The sequence below is a fragment of the Papio anubis genome, chromosome 4 (assembly GCF_008728515.1).
Source record: "Papio anubis isolate 15944 chromosome 4, Panubis1.0, whole genome shotgun sequence".
In the NCBI taxonomy this organism is placed as follows: domain Eukaryota; kingdom Metazoa; phylum Chordata; class Mammalia; order Primates; family Cercopithecidae; genus Papio; species Papio anubis.
Window position 1 is genome coordinate 144,973,259 of NC_044979.1, and position 25,810 is coordinate 144,999,068.

Consider the following 25,810-nt stretch of genomic DNA (forward strand, 5'->3'; position numbering starts at 1 on the left):
AGAAGGTAGGGCCATCCACTTCCATACGAGGGTGCCCCTGGGAGTGCCGAGGCGGAAGACATGAAGAAGACACGAAGACAGGAATTACGACTGTGTCTGCTGGGTGCCCTGAGACCCATGAGGGGCTCTGTATGTCAACCCTCAATGTCAAACACCCAAGCAAGGGAAGCATGGTGCTGCTACAGAAGCCAAGCTGCAGACGGGAAACTGCACGTACAGCATTAGTCACAAATGTTCGCTCATGAATAGTGTTTTTTTTTTTTTTTTTAAAGTATAGATGATGAACCAGATTTGGACTAATCGAAGTCAGGTTCTCATCACATACGGGAAAAAGTTCATTCCCAGAGCAAAGCATAATTTAGTAATTTCCCTATCCAGAAGACTACTTGGACATGGAAGTGAGAACCCACCTACTGTGCCACCATCTTAGGGGGAACCCTGCACCCCAGCCCACCAGTCTAAGCACAATCCCTCACCAACCAGGCTGAAATCTCCTCTCAAGTCCTAGTGACATCAGAGGCAGCCGATGTCACTCAGAGAACAGCGGCCTTGTCTCGGAAGCCTGGATGTCAGTGCTGGTTCTGCCTTTGTGGCCTGTGTGATTTCAGACCAACTAAAATCCAACTAGCTAATGTTCAGCTTCCTATGAACAGGTGCCTGAAAATGAAACTTGCCCTGCTCTTTCCTATAAACTGTCCACACTTTGAAGAAGGGTCTGGGCTCTGTTCCTGTTTTTATACCCAGCCCTCTTGTACAGGAGGTACTGGGAGGTGCTTGTGGGGCCAAATTGCATTCATTTACAGGGTTGCTGGAAGGCACGACCCCAGAATCCATGCGAGCTGTTTTGAAAACGATGGCGTCCCACTCAAACTCACATCCCTATCTCTTCTCATTGCCAGCCTTCGGAGCTGGGGGACACTCATCACTTCATTTTTTTGTCTCTGGAGTCCCTGCTGCCATTCTCCGCTCCCTGCCTCCCACCTTCCCTGCACACCCACGCACAGATTCCGCCTCCTAATGTAGCATTTTGCTCATGTCACTCACAGATCTTAAGCCTTTCATGGTTTCCCAATGCCAACTGAATAAAAGCCAGAGTCCAAAGCCTCAAAGCCCTTCTCAATTAGGTGGAGATCCGCTTCCCTCTGCCCCATGCAGAACTCAAATGCACCGGAAATAAAATGAAACACTCACGGTTAATAGTAACAAGGGATTACTAATAGCGATAGGAGTCTTTTTAAGTGTTTCTACATTTATTGTTATTTGATTAAATAGACTAAAGCGAACATTAACTGTCCAGGTTTTCAGCCATTTTCCTTCTCGAATGAGTAATCAAGATTTACTTGCACATGAACAGGTCCTTCCTGGCTGTCCTGCATTTTAAATATTTCTGCTAGTCACTGTGCAGGCAGAACTGACTGCACTTAATTTATAAAGGAGGATTTATGGACTTACAGATGACAACAGACAGCCAATCAATACGGGATGATAATAACAGCATGTAATATCAAGGAACATTAGGTCTCAGGCATGATTTGGGGAGAGAAGTGGTCAGTCAGAAACCTTATCATTTGAAAAAGGTCAAGGTCTGGTAGCAATAAAAATGCCTAAGCAAATAAAATCACACCTGTGAATCAGGCGAGGGCATAAATTGCAGAGTGAAAAAGGGTTTTAGACTCGGTAGAAAAATGACTTCCCTGGGCAAGGATTTGGGTTGCTGTGGGACAAATGAGGCTGCGTTGGGAAAGGGTCTATTTATTCCTGCTAAGAGCAGTAACAGTGAAATGCAGATGCGGAGACCTCCCAACACTCGCTCCTCCTGGGGCTGAGATCTGAATCCTTCAGAAAACAGCGGAGGAACCAGATGCTGTGGAAGGCCTGCCATGCCGCGCCCGGGCCTCACCACGTGTATTTAAGAACCACTGGCTTTATGACGTTTATGTCTGGTCATTTTTTCCAGGGGTGGGGGCGGTTTTTATTGACCTAGTAGATTGTTTGCTTGTGTAACTGGAAAGGGCAACCAAAGAAAGTAGCAAGTTGCAAATCCGATGACCAATAATCATGTTCCATTGTTAAAAATAAAACTGTGAATCATCACCGTGCTCTTTGAAAAATGCTCACAGTGTCACACAGAACTCCACAGCTAACTTTCCTTCGAAAATCTACAATCAATCCATTTAGAACAATCTAGTTCCACAGGCTTTTCAAGACTAGATGCACCCACTAAAGGGCATGTACAGAAACTCCTGAGTCCCTGAAAAAGCAGTTGGAATAGCATTTGTCTCCTGTCTACAGTTCTGCTTTCGTTGAGGAATAGTTAGAGAGATCCCATTAAATATGTGATGAATTTTCTTGTAAACGCTCCCTAGGGGACTGAATTCTCTGTTTTTCTTTCTAACATACTCCAATCAAACTTTGCAAATCCCATTCCCCAGCAAAGATCCCGCCACCTCGTGGTTTTGGAGACAAGCTTACCTCCCTGCAAGGTGTATTCGGTCACGGCTCTGCTGAAGACGCCCAGGCCGGCCCCGTTGTACGCTGCCACCTGTATCTCATACTGTGTCCAGATGATCAGGTCTGTCACCAGGCAGTAGTTCACCTCCGGGCTGGTGATGTTCCGCTGCTGGTACTCTCCAGGAAGGCCAGCCAGGCGGTACCTGTGCCACGAAGGAAGCCCATCACCATCAGGAAATAACCGAACCCGGGAAGTGTGTTTACCCACGGTTATTCCTCAGGGTGACGGGGAAATGGAAGTAAATAAACAAGAGCAGAGCTGAGAGGTCAGCCCGAAACAATACTATTTCCTAACTCAATGATTTTGAAAAGTGTGCTCTAATCTCACAGTAATTATAAGCTCAAGGCAAAATGGAACTGACATTTCAACTACATTACGGTTAAGAAAAAATTACAGCTTTTTACATGTAACTCGTCTAGGGACTACAGTGACTTAGGACCAAAAATTCCAGACATGATTTCCATCAGGGAGTTGCTGTAAATCAGTTTGAGAAACACTTTCCTCTTGTGAGTCTGAACGTGGGGAGACTTCCAGAACCGGGCGGCACACGGTCTCGTGGTCTCCAGGGACAGAGCTCCAGAACCGGGCGGCACACGGTCTCGTGATCTCCAGGGACAGAGCTCCAGAAGCAGGTGGCACACGGTCTTGTGGTCTCCAGGGACAGAGCTCCAGAAGCGGGTGGCACACGGTCTCGTGGTCTCCAGGGACAGAGCTCCAGAAGCGGGTGGCACACGGTTTCGTGGTCTCCAGGGACAGAGCTCCAGAAGCAGGCGGCACACCGTCTCGTGGTCTCCAGGGACAGATTTCCATTTAGGAATTGCGGGTTTGTCCAAGTGCATCCCAGAACTGGAATAAGCGGCTTTGAAAAGGTGTTGAAACTTCTAAAATACCAGTGCAGTGCTGAGTATGACAAACTGCTTTGTAGAAGACCTCTGTGGGCGCTTGGGTACTATGTTCTGAGTGTACGAAAGGCGGAAATTTCAAGTAGTGCTTATAAAAGAAAAGACAATATACACAACTCAGGACTTAGGATGTATAAATTAGGAAACTGTTGTGTGTACTGTGAGAAGATCTGTCATCGTATTATTTTGATTGCAAACGTTTCTCCATGATTTGGTCTATAGAAGTTAATGCACTGAACTGACTCAGGTAATTTACTGAGCCTTCCTGGATCAGCACCCCTGGGTAAACCCAGTAGGAGTGACTGCCCTGTCATCCTGCAGCTTCCAAGAGCCTCTGATTTCTATCCCAGAAGTGGCTCCTGCCTCACAGTCCCACACTTGAGTGGCAGCAAATCTGCTGGCTTTTCACGGTGTGTGGAAATCTTCAGGCTCCTGCAGGATGCTGATCTCTGAGCTCGGTGGCTCTGCAGTTTCCATGTCCATTACCTATGTGGTCCCATGGGGGCAGGGCACCTGAGCACGAAGGGGAAGGAGCCGAGACGACACGCGTGGACTGGAACATCAGTAAGGCTGCTGACATCGAAGCAGAGAAGAAACCCAGAAATTCAGGCCCTAAAATGTAAAACAACTTTCCCAAGAGAAGGACAGCTTGAAAATCAGGAGTTTCCGAGAGCATCCTCTTGTTCCCTCTTGCTGCCGACCATGTGCACTTGGTGGGGCCTGTTTGATAGAAAACAAATGATCAAAAGCAGATGTCCCTTGAATAGCAAGAAGGTACCGGGCTGCCTTCTGTCTCTTGCCTGAAAGGAGCAAGTGGCCCCTGGGCTTGCCTGGTGGGAGACTCAGGGACGGGACGGCCTTATTCCGTGATGGGCAAAAATGAAAGTCAAGTTATCAAACCACGTTTTGGCTTCATAATGTGTCCACCTCTGACTCCTTTACTGAACGACCTGCACCAAGCAAGTACACGTGCAATTCCCAGGGGGTGTTCAGGTCGCCGACATAGCACGATGGTCCTCAAGGCAGTGGGCCAGTGGGAGAAAGGCTTGGCATGGATTCACCTGTGTGACAGGCATTTCCACTTATATTCGCCATCTACAAAAGATGAACTCTTGAAACAAATGGGACTGAGACAGTCATTTGGGAAAAGGTAGAAACTGGCTCCGTGCCCACACCATGCACCTGAGTAGCCTGGGCATGGTGGCCCCAAGCACCGTCTGTAATCACTACGACAGAACGAGGATGGCCCTTGAGAACGATTCCTCGTGTGGACCCAACGCTATACAATGCACAGTCCAGGGAAGAGCCGAGGAACCAGCATCGGAAGACTTTGCTCAACAACCACTCAGGAGCTGGGTGGTGTTGGGAAAATTCCAAACTTCTCCGAGCCTTGGTTTCCACCTCTTTAAGGTGGGAATGACGGTAGCATTTCCATGCTTGTTGCAAGAGTCAAAGGAGACACTGAATGTACAAGAGATGTGAAGGTGTAAAGCACTCCCTAAATATATATATATTTTTAAACACTGCTCTTCTACTGAGAAGTATGGAAGAGATAACTGTGAGTTATAAGAAACTACACCTGCATGAGCCACCCATCTTCTCCGGGACCACTCTTTATACCACTGTGAAAAACAAACTGCAGAATTCACATCTTCCGAAGAGCCTGTGCTCCCCTCCGGAACAGGCATGTTGGCCCGTTCTGACCAGTGGCTCCGAGTGCTTTTGTAATAGTCACAGGATGTGTAAGAAGGTCACAATTAATAACGGAAGTGCAGGGCAGCCTCCTCTTGCTGGTAGGATATGTTGCCCAGGAGACCATCTCAGCCAGAACAAGATGATTTTTTATACAGAAATAAACAGGAGAATGTTTTTAAAGGACATAACCCCTATGCTCCTCTCAAAGAAACACCCTGCCTATTATTATAAATATTTTATTACTGCACACGCATCCTAACTACTTCTTATGGCTGGAGCCACGGAAGTGATTTATTTCTCTTTGCTTTCCTTGCATTGTGCCTCGGATCTGACACAGAGGCTGTGCCCTGGAGGATACACACTCACAAACAGAGAGCTGATGTGCAGACTGGAGGATTATGCGGAAATGTTTCTAAGCTAATTCATTTTGGCATGGCTCTTTAATTTCTGAAAACTTTGATATTCACAGGCCTAGGGTAGTGCACACCCTCATCTTAGGGCTTTTTGGATTTAAGCTCCTGCAAATACAGAAGATGCCCTCATCCCTAGCACCCAACTCTACTGACCCCATCACAGAAAATCCTTTTAACGGTAGTAATCCCGCAAAATAGAGAAATGTGCAGTCCCTGACGTAGCCTCGTAACATCAGAGAGATTTTATTATTAAACTCTGTGCTCTGGGCCTGGTTGTGTGGGATGACTTTTAAAGTCATTACTTGACAGCTTCAGCCTAAGGAAACTCTTTCTGCACATGCTGAAGAAAGGCAGAGACAGAGGGATGACAAGCCTGTGCAGCTGGGTAGAGAGGGCAGCCAATTATTCTCATTAGTGGATGGGTGCAGAACGAGAGGGAATGGCTAAGGCAGGGGCAAGAGCAGCAGTGCCACAGGAGCCCTCGGCCTCAGGCAGGCGGCGGGGACACGGGGCTATTTTCTGGAGCGGAAGAGGTTAGGCAATTAGGAACTGTCCCAGGGGATCAACAGGAACTAGAGCCCACGGCCCTTACCCCAAGGGGACAGAACTGCAAGTTCCTCTTCCCCCTTCTTTGAAATGAGGAAGGACAGTTGGAGCTTCGAGACAAAAGGGACCTTGCTATTGATTGGAGCTCTTTGTGTACCCCTGGGGATAGCCCATTTAAACCACTTCAGGTGGGTCACCGTCTGGCTTACATTTAGAAGAGAATCTCAACACTGGAGGAAAAACTTGAAAACAGCGGCAAATTGATTTTGACAGGCAAATATTCCAGGCATATAGAAAAACACATATTAAATGATGAATGGATGACTACACACACACACACACACACACACACACACACACATATATATGGAAGGTGTTGCCCTTCATACACAAGGATAATGAAGCTGAAGACGCAGCATTTCCCAATTTCTTACATTTATCTAAGAAATTAAATCTGTCTGCTGATGACCTTTGTTAGCCACTATTTACTGATCAGACACTTGGAACGAGCCTAGAAAGGGAATAAGGGGATACCTACTGTTCTTGCCCCAGTAACACTGGCAAAATTAACAAATCTGTCCACAGTGCTGCAATCTATTAGAAGAGATTTAATAATTATCATGCAATTCTGCTTTACTATTACTTGTGTCAACAGACCACTGCAAATATCACGTTCAGGGCAATTTTAAAATTAGCAGTTTTGGCAAAGGAGGTTTCTTTTCTCAAACACAGACAAGTTCAGATACAGTGTTCCCAACAATTCTAGAAGCCTAACTGTCCTTTATAAAGCAAAGATAGCACCCTGGCTGCCCTTCAGCCACATCTGGCCCGCAGAAGTGTGCGTTAGCCCTGCCCTTTGTTTCCAAATATATTGATTTCATTCCCAACATCTAAAAGTTGTGAGGTTTCAGGTACAAAGGTAGATTTTTTAATTTCTGGAAATACTAGAAGATCTGGCATTAGTGAACAACACATCAGCATGGTGACAACTGGCTAATAACTACATCAAATTAATTATTCTTAATTTAAAATTACTGTATTGAACAACACATGCCCTTGGTTGAAAACTTAAATGGAATCAAAAGACTCACAATGAGGCCAGATACGGTAGTTCATGCCTGTAATCCCAGCACTTTGGGAGGCTGAGAGGGACAGATCACCTCAGGTCAGGAGTTTGAGACCAGCTTGGTCAACATGGTGAAACGCTGTCTCTACTGAAAATACAAAAATTAGCCAGGTGTGGTGGTACATGCCTGTAATCCCAGCTACTTGGGAGGCTGAGGCAGAAGAATCGCTTGAACCCAGGAGGCGGAGGTTTCAGTGAGCCAAGATCGTGCCACTGCACTCCAGCCTGGGCGACAAGAGTGAAACTCCATCTCAAAAAAAAACCACAATGAATATTATACCTTGCTTCCAACCCCTAATACTCCCTCCATTCTCCTGCGAAAATGCTACCCCGACACCAGTTTTGTGTGTGCCATTTATGGTCAAATATGCACAGAACGTCTCTGTAAGGCTGCTCACGCTGGTCTGTGCATTCCAGTTTGCCACAGTCTCCACCACTCCCTAACATCTCACACCTGGTCTGCCTCCTTTGGTTCCTGTTTGGCTCTTACAGACATTAGAGTTTGCAACCCTCCGTGAAATCGATGCTCAGCTCTAATGGCGGCCTAAAGATGGTCCATCACGGGATACTTGCCTGAGGATGTAACCACGCAACACCCCGTTGTGCTCTGTTTCTGGGGGCGGCTGCCACTGGACCATAATGGATTGATTGGTCCGCCCACTGGCCACTATATTTTTCGGGGGAGCACTGGGTGGTTCTTCAGGTAGCATCAACCTAAACATAAAAGACGGGTAGGAATAAGAGAGATGAGTACTAGAAACAAGGGGGGCCCCTTTGCATTTCATCTATCTTGCTGAATCTTGAGCCTGACTACTCACGAAAATCGGGTTTCAAGAAAAGCAAAACTCACAGCCCACGAAACCGAAAGGACATGAGAAACAGTTACCACAAATCAACATAACAGAAAATCAGTTAACCAAGCAGCGAGGAAGGCGCAGAGGTGACTTTGTTCTGTGTGAGTAGCGCCAGCACCTCAGCCTTTTAGAAAGACTGTAAACCTGAACATAATCCGCTCCTGGGCCCGCCGTCTCAGACTCCTCCCAAACTGTTTTCTTCGACTCTTTCAATATTTCTCACATCAAACTCCCACGTTTTGGGGGAAAAAAGGATTTAGAGCTCAGCTGTTCTACAAGTCAAGCCCACTGAAAGCTCAGGTTGGTTGGGGAGGGCGTGCTGAAATGTGATGAAGCCATTTTCCCATGTCACCTCCGAATGAGATTTTTTCAGAGGCGGCCCTCACAGGGATGGGAGAGCATGAAGACCGCTCAGGAACGCAAAGCCTCGGCAGAGACAGAGGAGTCTTTGGCTTCCCTTACAGCACGCTGGGTGTTGACTTGTTAAGACTGTGGCACCAGCTTCCACCTGGCAGTGGGGTGGGCAAAGGACATGGAAAACATGTAAGCTCTTAATTTCCTGTGTACAGAGGGCTGTGCTGTCAGGAGCGATTTATGTAGGCACAGCCAGGTCGCCACAGGAAAAATCCAAGAAACCTGCCTCACAGCAACGAAGGAAGGCCCAGCTAAGCCTGCGTGGGACGGTGTTTCCCTCTTTGTGACAGGCTTTTCTGCTCATGTTTTGGGCGGTCTCCCTGAGGGAGGCCAGTGGGTTGCTGTGATCAATTCCACCACCTATTGTGATGCTTCTGTTTGGCATTCAGGCCCCTGGCTGTTCCGCACCCCCACGTGGGGCGGGATTCACGCACCTGCTTGTCTCAGCGCTGTACTGGCCCCTGCCCACTTCGTTCACTGCGCACACCCGGAATTGATAGGTGCGAGCCGGAGTCAGGCCGCTCACGGTGACGCCTGTCATCTCGGGGCCAACATTTGACAGATGCACTTTCCACGGAGAGTCTGAAAGAATGAAGAAAACGAATTTAAGCCCACAGAAGTGCATGTCTGAATAATAAGAGGTGAATGCCAAGGCCTTCTCAGGGAACATCTCATTTGCTTAGCAGGACAGCACTAGGAGAAGGAATACTTATCCCATTGAGCAGGTGTGGAAACGGAGGCTGCAGTCATGTGGCTAGTAATCTGCAAGCCAGAAAGGAAACTCCCCCACCCCATGCCGCCATCAATGAGCAAAGGGATTATTTTGTGCAACCTGCATGTGGCAGTTTAAAAGGAACCAAAACGTCCCTAATTCCTGTGTTCGGTATGTAAGGGGAGAAAGTTCTCTGTCGGCTCACGTGGTTAGGCAGATTGCAGATTTGTCTCCCAGAAAAGGATGCTGCACATGTCACTGAATGATAAATAAAAACTATATTCATTAACATTTTAATAAAAGAGGAAATGAGCACGATAAAGACAGATGGGCTGTGTATTTCGCAGCCCATCTGCGTGGCAGACCCATTACGCCACCACACCCCTGAGTGGCTTTGGCTGGAGAGAGACGTAATGAAATTCACAGCGAGTTTAGAATATCTTCCCACCCAGCTTTCCAGCAGGTGTGCAAGAGCGACTCTGCCAGCCAAATGCGCTCTCGCCGGCAAGGCTTCTGAAGGTTCTGCTGGAGATCCTACACCCTTGTGTGTGTGTACTTCTTCTTTTTTTTTTTTTTTTTTTTTTGCAGAGTTTAAACATGCTTTTCAGCCCAATCATTTTGTAGAGTGATGCCTTGGAATGAACAAGGTCTTGGCAGTGACTTCCAGCATCCGCTGTCGGTTTCCATTCTGAATTGCGATGATGCCTGAACTGAATTTTCAAGTTATTAGTGAAGTAAGACCTGGGTGGGGGAAATTCTTTTGGAAATCGAGCTGTCTCGCCGACCTGAAGTGGTGCTAAGGTCCCTCTCACCCCGTTAGAGATGGTCAGAAAGAGGTGGCGCACGCCTTCTACCACGGTGCTGGGCTAGGCGGAGCCTGCAGACGGTACCAGCTGCATGTCAACATTCACACATAAAATCCCAGCCGCTACTCCAAAAACCAACAGCCCGAACCGCAGGGATTCGCGAGTCCGTGCCTGCGAGCTCATCGGAAATGCACTCCAGCTCCTTACCTATCACAAGCAGTGGCCATAAATTGCTCCAAAATGAAAATGAGACTCTCAAAGGCAACTTCAGTGGCCTCACACAGAGATGTCTATCACTAATTCAGAATCTGCTCACTGGATTCCTTAACACAAAGTTAAGTTACTCTGAAGCATGAAGCCAGTTGGCTAGGAAGATGGAATCTTTTTAATTATTTCAAATAAAGCTGCTTCCAAAAATGTGTTTCTGGGAATGCAGTCTTCGCCACCAGCTGGGCATTTCAGTGTTCCTGGCTTTTGATTTCCAGTGACATGGATAATGGGCAGCTGATGAGGATCCCCCTCTCTGTGTGTCTTCTTTAAAAACAAAATGTGTGCATTCCCAGTTACCTATGGAAGAACTCACAGCAACTTCCCTTTTCACTCTGGGAGCCTGAAATCCTTCCACTGGCACCACGCAGCTCGTGGTGATCTGGTTTGCCAAGCAGTCTCCCTTACGGAAAACAGCCGTTTGTCAATGTGGAAGACGAAAGGTCTTTCCCAGTATCAGGGCAACCGGACTCGGTTGGTAGAAGGCAGGGCCCCTTCGTGCCAAGTCCAGCTTCCATGGAAATATCGTTCTCATTCTGAAGAGAACTGGTATGTAGAAGAAAGAAGCATGGAGACCACAGCTGACGATGAGCTCTCTCACTTAAGGGTGTTCAGTTTTGTTTGAACTTCTGTGAAAACAGTGGACAAATCAGAACTGCAATGATATTGCATCTAACACCCACTAGGGTGGCTATTACTAGAAACACACACACACACAAACAGAATATAACAGGTGTTGGGAAGGATGTGGAGAAATTCCACTCCATTGCACTGTTGTTGCAAATGTAAAATGGGGTAGCTGCTACAGAAAACAGTATGGTGGCTCCTCAAAAAAATTCAGACAGAATTACCATATAATCCAGCAATTCTGCTTCGGAGTATACACCCAAAGGAACTGAAAGGAGGGGTTCGAAGAGATATGTGCACACCTGTGTTCACAGTAGCCTTATTCACAGTAGCCAAAAGGGGTAGAAGCAACTTGTAGGATATGATGAGGTTTCTCTTCAAAGAACTCGATCAATCTTTTATTCTTTAATTTATAGTACCCTCCACCCCGCTGCCTTTTCCCTTTTTTTCCTTTTTGCCTTTGTTAGATGCCACAGTACCAAGCATTATCAGTACCAGCTCACATTCCTTTCCTTATTTGCAAAGAGGACTTACTTTCTAGCTCATTACAGACCCCCCTTCCCCTTTCCTCTCCGCTTTCTTTCACGTGCCCACCTTATCTAAAAAAAGCAAAAGTTTAGCCAACCGGGATTAGTTTAGATTGTACAACCCGGCCCCAGCCAACGGGGAAAGGGTACAGGGGCAGGACTTGCGTCAGGAATAAAGGGTCTCGTGCCTTTTGTTCAGGTGTGCTCTCATGGCGACCGGCCAAGGAGGCACCCCTCTGCGCAGAAGTAAAATTGCTTTGCTAAGAATCCTTCGTTCGAGTGTTCAATTTCCTTAGGATTTTGAGTATTATTGCTAGCAAACCCAACTGCCCACCGATGGATGAATGGGTAAACAGAATGCGATCTGCCCATACAATGGCTACTATTCAGCTTTTTAAATGAAGGAAATTAGGACAAATGCCAGAACATGGATGAACCTTGAGCACAGTATATGATGTGAAATAAGTCACAAAAAGACGAATGCTATATGATTCCACTTGTATGAGACATCTAGAACAGTTAAATTCACAGAGACAGAAAGTAGGAGGAGTAGGGTAAGGAGAAATGGGGAGTTATTGTTTAGTGAGGCAGAAGTTTTGCAACATGAAAAGAGCTCTAGAGAAGGATGGTGGTGACGGTAGTAAAACAGTGTGAACGTGTTTAATGCCACTGAACTGTGCACTTAGAAACGGTGAACATGGTGTTTTCTTAATGTGTGTTTATGCCTGTAATCCCTGCACTCTGGGAGGCCGAGGCGGGTGGATCACGAGGTCAGGAGTTCAAGACCAGCCTGGCCAAGATGGTGAAACCCTATCTCTACTAAAAATACAAAAATGTACCTGGGCCTGGTGGCGGGTGCCTGTAATCCCAGCTACTCGGGAGGCTGGGGCAGAGAACTGCTTAAACCCGAGAAGCAGAAGTTGCAGTGAGCTAGGATCACGCCACTGCACTCCAGCCTGGGCGACGAGAGCGAAACTCCATCTCAATCAATCAATCAATCAATCAATACAAATGATGAAAAGATGGGGGATAACATATAATCCCCAAGACGCTCCCGAGTATGAAATAACATACATTGAAAGCATCTAGCTGTAAGCTTGGCCCAGGGTACCTCCCTCTCCCTAGATCCAAGCTCCACCCTCCCTACCCAGCTCTGCCCTAAGGGATCCTGCCCTTAGGCTTCCCATAGACAAGGGGAGCAAATTTAAGGCTCTTCCTCCCCGCTCACTGGGAGGCTGCCTGGGGCCACCTGGGTCCTTCATCCAAAGGGTCCTCCTCTTTTCCAAGCAGTGGCCCTACACAATCTCTCCTTCTGGGGTTCTGCAACTGCCTTAGACTCTTTGACCTACGAGTGAAACCCGCTCTGAGGCTACCAGCCCCAGGGAACAGCTCCCCTCTACTCACACCTCTGCAAGCATTCCCCTTCTACAACTTCCTCCTTGATTGCTCTCACTCAGGAACGCCATCTTTTCCCGCAGGAAGCTTGACAGACACTGGACTCAGTAAAGGTCTTCTTCCACCCCTTTCTTCCTTCAGACATCACAGTGTCTAGAAGTGAGCCATTCACCTGCTCTGTCAGGCACAGTGAACAAACGTCGTTTCAGACAGAGACAGTCAAGAGGACAACTGTTGTAACCAGGTGACTGAGGCGATTAATCAGACCGAGGGAGAGGCAGAGCAAGGCTGGAGACGCCGTCTTCCTGCCCTCGGCCCCATCCCACCAGCCTGACCCTGCCTGATCCTGGCTGTTTTTTCACTCAAGTGTAAACAGCTCCTGAAAGTCCAGAGCCTCAGCCTCAGGGTCCAGAGTCTGCTGCCCGGTTTGATTTGACAACAGGGCCTATTAATTTTCTCTGCACCTCCGGGCTCTGCTCAGTCCTGCTGCAACTACAGGATTCTTTATTTATTCTTTTTCCTCTTCCACTAGAAGATAAAAGGTTTGGCAGGAAGAGAGATTAAAGTGAAAACTAATACAAATGAACCCGATCCATCTCTGGGCACCCTGATTTGTAAAAAAAAAAAAAAAAAAATTGGTTTGGGAAGGATGTGCTCATTCACCAGCTCTGGAATTGCAAGCTTGCTGAGAACTGCTAAAATTTAAATAGCAAGTCTGTTCCTGACAATCAATAAGGAACATCCCTTTAAAAGGGTCCTCCCGCAACCAGTCCTCATAGAAGAGGGCCACGGGATGCTTCTCTTGGAGGCTGGGGGGCAGAAGAGCCTTTTGATAAAGGAAACCATCCCAAAAAAGTTTAATACTTTTTTTCTTCCCCTTCAGGGACTCTCTGATCTAGAAGACTGAGGGATTTTACACGTCCCCGGCCAGGCTCCATTCTACAGAAGGCATCAGTACACTTTGGTTTTCTCAGTGGTAAGGCTCAGAATCGTGAGGAAAGAATCACGACTCCACTTTAGCTGTTGGTTAAAAAGCTGGTGGTTTCCAATCTTTGAAAATGTACTCAAACCTTTTTCCAATAAAAAAGATCATTCCCATTTTCTCAATTAAAGGTGTCTGAAGAAGGAACATGTTTTTTGAAAGAAGATTTTTTTTTCTTTTCTTGTCTTTTTTGAGACAGGGTCCCGCTTTGTCACCCAGGCTGGAGTGCAGTGGTGTGATCTCGGCTCACTGCAATCTCCGCCTCCTGGGTTCAAACGATCCTCCTGCCTCAGTCATGTTCCACTCCACCCCTACCGCCACAGCACATCCCATCCCGCAGGCTGGGACCACAGGTGCGTGCCACCATGCCTTGGCTAATTTTTGTATTTTTTGTACAGACGGGATTTCGCCATGTTGCTCATGCTTATCTTGAGCTCCTGGACTCAAGCAATCTGTCTGCCTTGGCCTCCCAAAGTGTTGAGATTATAGGAGTGAACCACCACGCCCAGCAGGAAGATTTTCCTTAATTGCCAAACGCATCATCATATTATTAATACCTAACATTTCCATGGCAGTTTGCAGCCTGGAAGTGCTTTCAGGGCTGTAGCCACAGAAACCTGCTTGGGGAGGAGGTCTCACACCTCTTTTTCACTCTGGGAAACCAAGACTCAGGAAGGTTTAAATAACTTCTGCCGAACTTCACAGGTGGCGGCTACTTAGAGTGGCTCCATCTCAACATCACCAGAAGTGGAGCAGCTGGTGTCATGTGCCTCCTTGGGTTATGCAGCAGGAAGTACCGGTGATACCCGAGAAGTATTCACACACGCACACACACTCTCATGTAAGAAAAGAAACCATCCAGAAACTGAAGGCAGCTCAGATCCAGCCTCCAGGCAGTAAAGAAGGTACAGTAATCCCAGTATTTTGGGAGGCCAAGGCAGGCGGATCATGAGGTCAAGAGATCAAGACCATCCTGGCCAACATGGTAAAACCCTGTCTCTACTAAAAATACAAAAATGAGCCAGGCGTGGTGACGTGCACCTGTAGTCCCAGCTACTCGGGAGGCTGAGGCAGGAGAATCACTTGAACCCGGGAGGTGGAGGTTGCAGTGAGCCGAGATCGCGCCACTGCACTCCAGCCTGGTGACAGAGCAAGACTCAAAAAAAAAACAAAAGAAGGTGCAGGAACCAATTAAACACCAGAATCACCAGAATCCTAATCTAGGACCTGAGGCCTTCTATAGGACAACTGTCATGGCCTCTGCCCAGGCAGGAAGTGGGGAGGTAGGCGGGGGTTTTGTGGATGAAGAGACACTGAGACACAAAACAACCAGTGCGATGGATGGACCTTGTTTGGACTCTGATTCAAGTGTAAAAAGACCTTTCTTTTTAGACATTTAGAAAAGTTAAATATAGAGTGAATAGCAGGTGATGTTAATGACTACTATTAATTTTGTTAGGTGTAATCAACTTTCTGAGCTGCTTACTGATCACTTAGGGATGAAATGACATAATTTCTGGAATTTCCTTTAGAACACTCTAGCAAAAGAAAAGTGAGGAACAGATGAAATACATATGGTTAAAATGTTATTGGTTGTTGGAGCTGTATTTTTGTGTGTATTTAGTACTTTTAATAATAAAAAGTTCTTAGAAAGTGACTATTTTTGTCACGGCATTGCCAGCATGGAGCGTTTTATAACTATTGTCATTGTCTACTGGTGGGTGAAAAATGTAATTTGGTTGATGCTTTACTTTGCATTTTTATATGAATGAGAATGAACATGCTTTCATTAAAACAAGGATAGTTCCCCCAGGTTACAGTTAAGTGGAAAAATTAGGTGCAAATTTATTATTTTTCTAATTCGAATTCTACTACTGTTTTCGCTACAACAGTCTGCATATTGTATCTCCTGAAATATATTTTAGCTTATAATAATCATGGTGATCCATTTAAAGAATTATCCACTGGCTAAGCTCCCTTGGGATCTGTTTTATTCCCTGTTTGGTCCTCAGCAACTAGAAGAGTGCCTGACACACAGTAGGAGCTCAACATATGTTTGTGGAACAAAAGCACCCACTCCGTTGGAGCTACTGTTGATGCCTGTGTGTGTCCATGGTCAACCTTCACAGTAACCTTGGAGGGGATACGATGATCTTCATTTCCACATGATAAACGGATAGAGTGAAGGCTCAGGGTCTCTCCACTCACCATTAATGCTCCTTGTGCAAACTCCACGTCTCACAGTTGCCTAGGATTTAAAGCTGGGAAGTTAAGGGCTTGGTCACAGAGATGAAGGAGAAGATGAGCTTGTCTTGGAGCAATGCCCACGAGGGCCCCCGCCATGGAGCTGAGAGAGGAGGCTTCGTGCTAAATCAGAGGCTCCCCTTCACCACAACAGACTGTCTCTCTAGACACCGAGTATAAGCAGGCTGCATTCCTTAGGGTGGCATTGCACACTCAAGACAGGTGCTGCTGAGAGTCTAGCCCTAGGCAGAGATCAGGTTAAATTCCCCATGTCTGGAAGGTCTATCAAGTATCGGCAGTGATGAGTCATGTTGACAGGGTCCACCCTTGACCTGATGTGATGAGAATGGCACTTTACCTCCCTGGTCTTCTTCCCAAAGCCCCACAACCCCGGTCTAGCTACGAGAAGAACATCAGACAAATCCTGATTAAGTGACGTTCTACAAAACAGATCCTGGATGGGATCCTGCAGCAGAGCGGGAAAGACATCATCAGGGAGAGACTGCGGAGCTCGGAAGGGGGCAGTGACTGCAGGGAATAACAAGGTGTCACTGTGGGCTCACTGACTGTGACAAAGGCACCACACTAGTGTCACGGGGGAAGCTGGGTGAGGGGTCCATCTTTGCAACAATTCTGTACACTCCAAACTGCTCTAAAATACAAAGTTTAGTAAGAAAAAATAAAGACCTATCATGAATGGTTGGTCCGGAGCCAGGCAGGGGAGTGGCGGGTTAGGAGGCCCTGTGTGGACCCTGCAGTGGAAGGTCATGTGTTTCGCATGAGAAGAGCAGATCCGTGTGTGTGTGTCCACACGCGTGTGCCCAGGCACACAAGAGTGAGGGCTGTCAGAGAGCTGAGGTTAAAGCCACTGGGATTCCTCCTGAGGCTAGAGCCTGGAAGATGAAGGATGAGGTGTCCCAGACACGGCTCATGCTGAACTCCTCAGTGTTGGGGGGCCTGATGTCCATGGGGTAGAGCAGCAGCAAAGGGCTGGGGCTCCATGAGTTGCAAACAGCAGTGCCCAGTGCCCTCCAGGAAGGAGGCTCATGCCAACTCCAGAAGAAGGATGCACAGAGTGACCTGGAGCTCTTCGCTCCCATCGCATTGGGCCCTCCCTGGGTCCTAGCAGAGGCTCTTTCAATGTTGTATTATTTTTCTTAACAAGAGCTCCAAAATTACACAACAAAACCTGGATCCACCCCTGAGAACCAGATATCCATCTCCCAGATCACATTTTTTCCATCATAAAAGTGATAAAAATGGCAAATTTTATGTATATTTTGTGTGTATACATACTTGTTTATGTATGTACATTATATTTACCACAAAGAATAATACAAGTTCACCTAAAAATTTTGGAAAATAAAGAGTATGGGAAGGAACTGAAATGAAACAAGCATAGGTCCCTACTGCAGTTCTTGTTTTTTAAACCATTCTTATCGTTGTTCAGTGCTTTGGGTAATTACTTTCACGTTTTTGGAGACTCCGACCTATATCTTGGTGTTCAGCTCAGTGAGTTACTGAGATTAGTTTGGTGGAAGGAATGATATTTCCTCCTCTATGTTAAAGTGCCCTCAAATTACTGTCGTCACATGAACAGAAACAACACAGTTTTTGAAAGCCCAGACAACAAAGAATTTCAGCCTCCATGCAGTTAAACTGCTTGGGGTGAGGCTTCAGAACCCACTCCCACTCTGAGCCACGCACCCCTCCAGGCTGGAGCCTGGGCTCAGAGACGGGCACAGCCAGGGCTACGAAAAAAGCTTCTCTTGGTCTAGTCAGAGCTCATCTGGGCATTAAGAGAGAAGCATAGATAATAACTAGTTATGCAAAGGTTACACAAAGCATTTTCTGCAGGATTCTAGTTAAAAACTCTTACAATGACAAAAGGAACATTTTTTTAGTGGCACTGTAGAATTCCAAGCTTAAGCTGCTAAATACATTTGTGGAACAGACTGTACTCCTGCGAGGGGACTGCGAGGGCCCCCAGATGAATGTGACTCTGTTGAGGCATGAAACACAACTAAGAAAAACACAATTTGAAAAGAACATTGTGAAACAGACCTGTTCGTGGCAACCCTAGAAGAGAAGATGGAGGCCACAGGAGTGACAGGGATAAACCACTAAGGATGCTTGAGCAAGAAAGAGGCTTAGGCCAGACAAAGACTTCATAGAACAGGGGGAAGAAAGAGTAGGAAGTAGATGGATATTTTCTACTTAAAACAAAACACCAAAGAGTGAACAGGATACATTTTGATATCCTTCCCTTTGGGAAGGCCTTCTCTGTTGTATATGTCTTTAGAGAAACCATAAAGGTCTGCAAGGTCATGATTAAAATGCACCAAGTTTTTGCCTTAAAAAGTTAAGAACGAAAGAGCTGAGACATTTAGAAATACATGAGACCCCCAGCTAAGGGATGCAGCCAAAATGATCCCAGAACAGGCTTTGAGGCCGTAGACTGCTCACATCCAGAGCCTCAGGTCAAGACACCAAAGGTGGCCCAGCAAGGCCAGACTTTGGCCTGGACCCAAGGGGAGACATACGCTCATTGGGAGGTGTCGGCCCATGTGCTGGAGAAGCCATTCCCTCCAGAGAAGGGGCAGGAGGTTGGAAATGGTGACTGGACACATCCAGAAGCCTGGGGAACTCGACCTTGGGTGGAAGACCTATCCCGATGGTGGCAAACCCTGCGACAGGCGGGAGATGGCTGGCAGGCAGTGGGGGGAACAGGGGGCCCTCTCCGGATGGAAGCTGGCCCGGCCTCCTGGAGCTCAAGCTATGGGAGCCATGCTGCATTCTGCACCGTGCGGTCACCACAGGCACTCCTGCGCAGGAAGTTACGCCATCCTTTGGGACAGCCTGGGCCAGAGGATTCCAGAAGGTGAGGACCAACCAAGGATGTGGGAGTCACCCTGGGCTCTCTGACCCCCACCTCATCTTGCGTGAGGACAGCAAGTGAACTCAGAAGCAGACCTCAGCCCCCTCTGGGCCCCCAACACAGTCATTGTCCCCTCTTTATAAATACCTGTGACAGGTTCTGTCTCCCCAGATATGCATTTATTAAAATGGGGACAAATGCTATGCATGCGAGGGTTAATATGCAAAAGCCCAAAGAAAGACAAGCTAAAATATGAAATACTCCCCAACAAGTCTGAGGCCATTAGAAAACGCCTGTGTGAGGTGTGTTTCAAAGACAGCATTAAAATGATTTGAAGCATGAAGAACAAAGTCTCTTTGCCATTTTGGCAAGCAAAACAGCACAAAGCCCATCAGCTTTTAAGTCCATAATAGCAACAGGGGATGGAGATGTTGAACAGATTGTGCGGTGACAGCCAGGAGCAGCTTTCATGGAGAGCGGCATGGAGACGGCTGACGGGTTCCCTACATGAAAAGGCACCTGTGGCAGAGAAAGAACCAACCCAGCCACACAGCTCAGAGATTCTCTTTGTGGAGGAAGAACCCCTCCCACAAAGACACTGGGGAGGGGCTTGGGAGAGGCACTGGGCCTCGGAGAACGTGCTCCAAAAGCTAGTCTTGGCCCAGCAGCTGACAAAACCAAGCTGTGCTTCAGAAAGCAGAGGCAGAGAGGCACAGAAAAGCAGCAGGCTGCTGTGGGCACCAGAACGTTCCATGGTGGAGGAGGCACAAGCTGTCCAGAGGATACTGCAACCTGAACCCCAGAACATCATCTCAGCCTCAGCATGCTCCAGTCAAGCTCACAGATGCTCTTCCCAGACCGGTTTCCTCAGTGGACCTCCTGCTTCCAGGTCCAGGCCTGGGGCTCTAGGCCATCTTGGGCCCCCTCCTTCCCAGGGAAACCCCATCAGCAATTCAGAAATGGCCACCTTCCTGCTCCAGGCCCTTAGCTTCCTGCTCCCCTCCACTCTCTGAGCCTCACACACAGCTCCCTGTAGGCCACTGCCAGGTTAATCTCGCTAAAAACTTGCTTTCACACCACCTTCCCTAGCTCCCAGCTTTGTGCAGCTCTTTGTTGTACAAGACTCGGGTCTGGCATCATTTGGTCCCTCTCTGTCCCTCGCAGATGTCCCTTTTCAGTGAGGAATGATGCACCCGAGGCTGCTAGCAGTGCTCCCTCATGGTGGGGGGAGATAAGAACTCTTCCTTTGTACATCGTCTACTAGTTCTCCAGCTTCAATGGGCATGTGTTACTTTGTACTTAAAAATACATTATTATTTAGAAAATGGTTTTTTAAAAAGTAGTCCATTTCAGCCTCCAGCTTCTCCTGCTCAAAGATCCTTCTGCTCTTACTAATTCACTTACTGGGAAATTTCCTGAACTCCCATTTTGCTGCCCTGCATTCAAGCCTCGGAGTCCTTGGCCACCAGCACCCCTGAGGCACCAGGGCATCGGAATACTGCCCGTTCCAACATTCTGCTCAAGGCCCACCTCCAAGGGCCTCCATGCCCACACCTGCCCACAGGGAACTCCCCTTCCTTGAGGGTCCTCTCAGTTCCACTTTCCTGGCAAGCAATCACATACTACCCGACACCCCCTCATATGTTCTTGGATTTGTGATTTAATTTTGTGAGTGTTCTTTGCCTCCAAAATGGACCTCACGCTCTTCCTGGTACCTCCTGGTGTCTAATGCTGTCAGGAGGGAGTGGATACAGGATTTGCAGACTTGCCTGAAGTGACTGTGCTCTGTACCCAAGGGAATGGGGAGAGAGAAAATAAAGGAGAGAAAGAAGGTCGATGGCTCGTTTCACATGAGCCTGCCCTTAAAGTATGGTTACATGATACGTGTGTGTGCATGTGTGCGTGTGTGCGTGTGAGTGTGCGTGTGTGTTTGGAGAGAGGTATCTCCTATTTTTAAAGAGAGCTTAAGGATCTTCTAAAGTGAAAATCTGCATAAAATTGGGTGACACAATGACATAAACAAAAACAAAATCAAACTCATAAAGGAGAAGAATGCAAAGAGATGTTCTAAGCAGCTGGAATGACTGAGGTACTTCAGTTAGACACTCAGGTTAGCTTTGGGTTTCCCGGCTTCCAAGGCATAAAGGGACACATGGATGGGACCCTTGGAAAAGGAAGCTCCCACGTTCATCCAGAGAAACCAGCACTCCCTAGGCAGCGGAGATGCCGACTGCGTGGAACTCCAGGTGGAAGACAGTGAGTGATGCGAGAGATACGGAGGTGTTGTTCCTCCTGCACGTTGTTAGAAAACATGAAGATTAGAAAACATGGGATTAACCCCTAATTCATAGAAAACAGTGCTTCTTTCTGAGTTAAGGAAAAGTACATTATTTCAGGTTTGAGACTTGGGAACCTAGAGTCATAGATGAAGACCACGTCCCTCAGAGCCTCAGCTCTGAAACCTGAACGGGGGGCAGGGCCTTGGGAATGCATGAATTCCCAAGAGCCTGAAGCGTATTCACATACTGAATGAATTCTCTTACATAAATGTAGGAGGTATTTCTAAATGTAATATTTTGTGATTTTAAGAATAATTTGCTTAGAAATAAAACATTTCCCTACACAATTTTTTAAAAATCCTAAGAAGTGGGAATGGAAGGAATGTATTACATGATAAACAAAAACTGCTCATTCCAGTCAATATCATGTTCATTTTGATGGCAGCAGCCGGCTGCTCTGGACAGCCTGCTGCTGCCATCACGCCAGCTGTTGCAGGGAGGCACCGCCGGGGCTGCTCGCTCCAAGGAGCTGATAGGAGCCGGGGACAAGTGGAAGCTCTGCTCCTTACGAGTTGGGGCGGGAGCTTCCTGGGTGCCTCTGCAGCTTCCCAAACTGTGGCTGCAGACCTGGGCCTCCCCCTCCATGGAGCAGGCAGGAGCCCTGCCCAAGTCACGGCTGCAGATCCAAGCCTCCTTGTGTTCTTGGGGGCTGGGAGCAGGCAGGATCCCTGCCCTCTTGGGCACAGCTGCAGCTGCCAAAACCCGCGGCTGCAGATTCAGGCATTCTTGCACTCTTGGGGGGCCCAGGAAGACCCCCCTGCCTTTGCAGGCTTGGAAATGCCTGCTCTCACTGCCTGGCTTCTCTCTGCTGTTGGCGCCCCCTCTGATCTGGGAGCAAAGTCAGGGCAAGCATGAGTGCCATAAATGGCAGCAAGAAGCAGACAGACTCCTGGGCAGAAGAAGGCGGGTCTCCGGTGAGGCCCCACCTTTGGGCCACTGAGGGCCTGGAGGCTAAGGGCAGGGATGCCAGTCCCCCTGGCTGGAGTGGGAACTTGTGGTGCCTTTTCCGGGCCCACTGATGATCGTCCATTGACCAATCGGCATGCACTTCCTCCCCCGTGAAGACCATAAAAACCCTGGGCTCAGTCAGAGCTGAGCAGACAAGAGGACCAGCTGTAAAGGGGAGCTACCCTCTGCTGGGAGCTACAGACATCAGAACAACCTCTCCAGGGCCTTCTCTCTGCTGAGAGCTGCAGACACTGGGACGACCAGCCGCAGAGAGAAGCTACTACCCTCTCCAGGGCCTTCTCTCTGCTGAGAGCTGAACACTCGTTGGGATGAGCTGCCAGCAGAGGAGCCACCCACTCCAGACCTCCTCTCTGCCGAGAACTGCACAGACGACGGGACGACCTGCCTACAGAGAGCAGCCACCCACTGTGGGGCTCCTCTGGGCTCTCCTGACACTCAGTAAAGCTCCTCTTTATCTTCCTCACCCTCCATTTGTCTGTGAACCTCATTCTTCCTGGATACAGGATGAGAACTCGGACAAAAGCGACACCAGCCACAGAGGATTCCGGCTAGAAAAGTGACACCCCAAAGATCCTGTAACAACTTCCTATAAGTTCAAAAACAGGCAAACCTAATCTATGGTGACAGAAGTCAGAAGAAGGGGTTAGACTGACGAGAAAGGGCCACACAGAACTTTCTGGCATGTTGTAATTGACTTGTATTTTGTTTGAGGTGTGGGCTATATGGCTGTATATATTTGTCAAAACTCCTTTAAGGTCTCTGCATTTTGTTACATACAAATTATATCTCAACAAAAAACAATCAATATCACACATAACAGTAAAATCCTAGTAGACATTCCACTGAGATAAGGAAAAACACAAGAGACGTTACTATGCCAATTATTTAAAATTATTCCGACCAACACAGTAAGATAGGAAAAACAAAAAAAAAAATACATTTTTATTATTTGGAAAAGATATGATTGTCTACCTTGAAAGCAAAGAAGAGCAATGGAAAAATCATTAGAATAATAAAGGAATACAGAATATGACTGAATGGAAAAAAAAATACCGAAACATCAGTAGTTTTCCTATGTTCCTACAATAACTAATTAGAAGATGAAATGGGGAAAAATTGCTATTTACAGGAGCAACGAGACAAAATCTCAGGACAACCTTGACAAAAAAGTATACAGCCTATGGGTATAAACTTGCAAACCTTACTAAACAGCTGAATAAATAGGGATGCAAATTATTTTCTGGATGGAAAAACAGAATTACTTAGAAGTCACTTCTCATAAAACAATTCATAGGCTTAACATGATTAAAAATTCAATGGGACTACTTTTGAAACAAAATAATTTCAGTTTTTTCTGGAAGAATAAATGATGACAAGTAATAACAAAATTCTGAAAAGTTGAAGAGAGTTGCTTTATCAGTTATTAAAACACATTTTGGAAGCAATTAAAATACTATAAAACTGGCAGAAAAAGAGATAATGAATCAATGGAACTAAATAATCCACAAGCAGACTTTTATATAAACAGGTCCTCTGAATATACAAAGAAGGAAACACCATAAATAAATGGATTATTCAATAAATCATGTTGGGAAAATGGATCATTTTAAAGAAAGGAGGAGTCATATGTTGGAGTATATAACACACCTAAATTCCAGAAAAATTAGAGTTAAATATGTTAAAAATTAAACCTTTATAAACAAGGCAAAAACCTATAAGAATACTCATTTTAGGCTTGAGAGTGTCGAAATAGTCAAACACAAAAGTAATGAAGTGAAAAAGGAAAATATCAATAGATTTAACTGCATAAAAATCAAACATTTTTGTATGTCAAAAAGTAATGTACAAAAATTAATGGTAAAAGCAAACTGAAAAAAAATCCTTGTCACAAATGACAGAAAAAAATTCCTAAGGCCTTGGATAGATAAATAGGTTAAAGAAAATGAACAGATCATAGCAGAGAAAGTGCACAAAGCCAACCGACTTGGCAGAATGGGTTCAAGAACACTAGCAGTCGAAATACAAACTAAAACCACCCTTGGAAGACCTGAAACTCAGAAGCCTCAACCTTCTGAATGAAGACACAGGAGGATATCTTTGCACAGCTGGAGTAGAAAGATGATTCAAATGATTTCCTTCTAGATATTTGCATTAGTGTTGCCGTCTTGCCTTTGCTGGTGCCCTAAAGGTTGTTTGTCAATTGGTTGATTCAGCACTGCTGAGTCAATTCAGGAGAGAGGCGTTGGGGTCAGCACCCCCAGGGGAGGGAATGGGGACGATGCAAGTAGAGGAAGAGATGAGGACGGCACCCCCGAGGGGATGGGAATGGTGCTCCCAGGGTAGGGGGTGGGTATGACACTCCTAGGGGAGGAGATGGGGTAGCACCTTGAGACTTGAGACCAGAGGCAACGCCTAAAAGGAGACGCTGAGTAGGAGCTGACCAGGCAAAGGCAGAGGGGGCAGGATCAGGGCGAGAATTCCCAGAGTCTGTGAGCAAAGGTGTGGTGGCACTGAGTATCTGGTATCCCCAGAGAATCTGGAACAATGCCTTGTTGCTGAAGCAAGAAAAGCAGAGTGGTGAGCGGCTGGAGATAAATCGAAGAGGCAGGGGGTGGTCAGACAGTAAACAGTGCTGCTACCGTGCTAAGAAGCCTAGAATCCCCTCTTCAAGGAATGAGAACCTCTATACGGAAGCAGGGCTGGCAACCTAGGGAGGACAGGGGCTGGGGATGAGGCTTTGGGCCATGGCTGCAGTACCAGCAGGTGCAGGGAAGCCTTCCCGCCCAGCCCCAGTGGTGGGTCCTCTGAAGATCCTCTGGAAGGCTTCAGGCAGGGGAAATCACTCGGTCAGGTTCCTGCATTACTGAGCTCGCTCTGGTGGCTCAAGGGAGGATAGATTTGAGGATCCCAGATCTATGGATTACAATGATGGGCAACAGCCAGTTAGGGTCAGCAGTAGCAGGAATGAAGAAGGGCAGGGCAGTGGATTTGATAAAAATGCGTGAGGTAAACCCCACAAAATTTATTAATTTATTTGTTGGGGAGAATTAATGGTGAAGGAGTCAAGAATTACATTATGTTTTTCTCTCTCTCTCTTTTTTTTTTTTTTTAGATGAAGTCTCACTCTGTCTCCCAGGCTGGAGTGCCTTGGTGCAATCGCGGCTCACTGCAGCCTTCAACTCCTGGGTTGAAGCGATCCTCTCACCTTAGCCTCCCGAGTAGCTGGGATTACAGGCATGAGCCACCACACCTGGCTAATTTTTTAATTCTTTTTTTTTTTTTTTTTTTTTTAGATATGGGGTCTTGCTATGTTGCCCAGGCTGGTCTCAAACTCCTGGCCTCAAGTGATCCTCCTGACTCAGCCTCCCAAAGTGTTGAGAACACAGGTGTAAGCCACTGCGCCCAGCCTTGACATTATCTCTAACTTGGAAGAGGAACAACTTCGGGGCCAGATGATGAGTCCTCTTTTAGAGTTGGAGTCTGCTAAGCCCCTGGGACATGGAGGTGTAGATGTCTGGAAGACAACTGGTTACAAGAATCTGAGGCTCAGCAGAGAGGTCTAGGTTGGAAACACACATTAGGGACTTAAGGTGTGTGGGTCA

At 47.0% G+C, this 25,810-nt stretch overlaps 1 protein-coding gene across 6 annotated transcripts in view; it reads right to left on the reverse strand.

Moving 5' to 3' along the window:
* The window catches only part of SDK1 (sidekick cell adhesion molecule 1), a 653,438-nt gene that overhangs the window by 249,320 nt on the left and 378,308 nt on the right, over positions 1-25,810 (reverse strand). For all 6 annotated transcript variants that reach the window (XM_031665629.1, XM_031665628.1, XM_031665627.1 and 3 more), the window contains 3 exons: positions 8,897-9,044; positions 7,768-7,908; positions 2,473-2,654 (listed from right to left, as the gene is read on the reverse strand). In XM_031665629.1, coding sequence (XP_031521489.1) covers positions 2,473-2,654; positions 7,768-7,908; positions 8,897-9,044 — 471 coding nt within the window. The remainder of the gene's footprint in view (positions 1-2,472; positions 2,655-7,767; positions 7,909-8,896; positions 9,045-25,810) is intronic.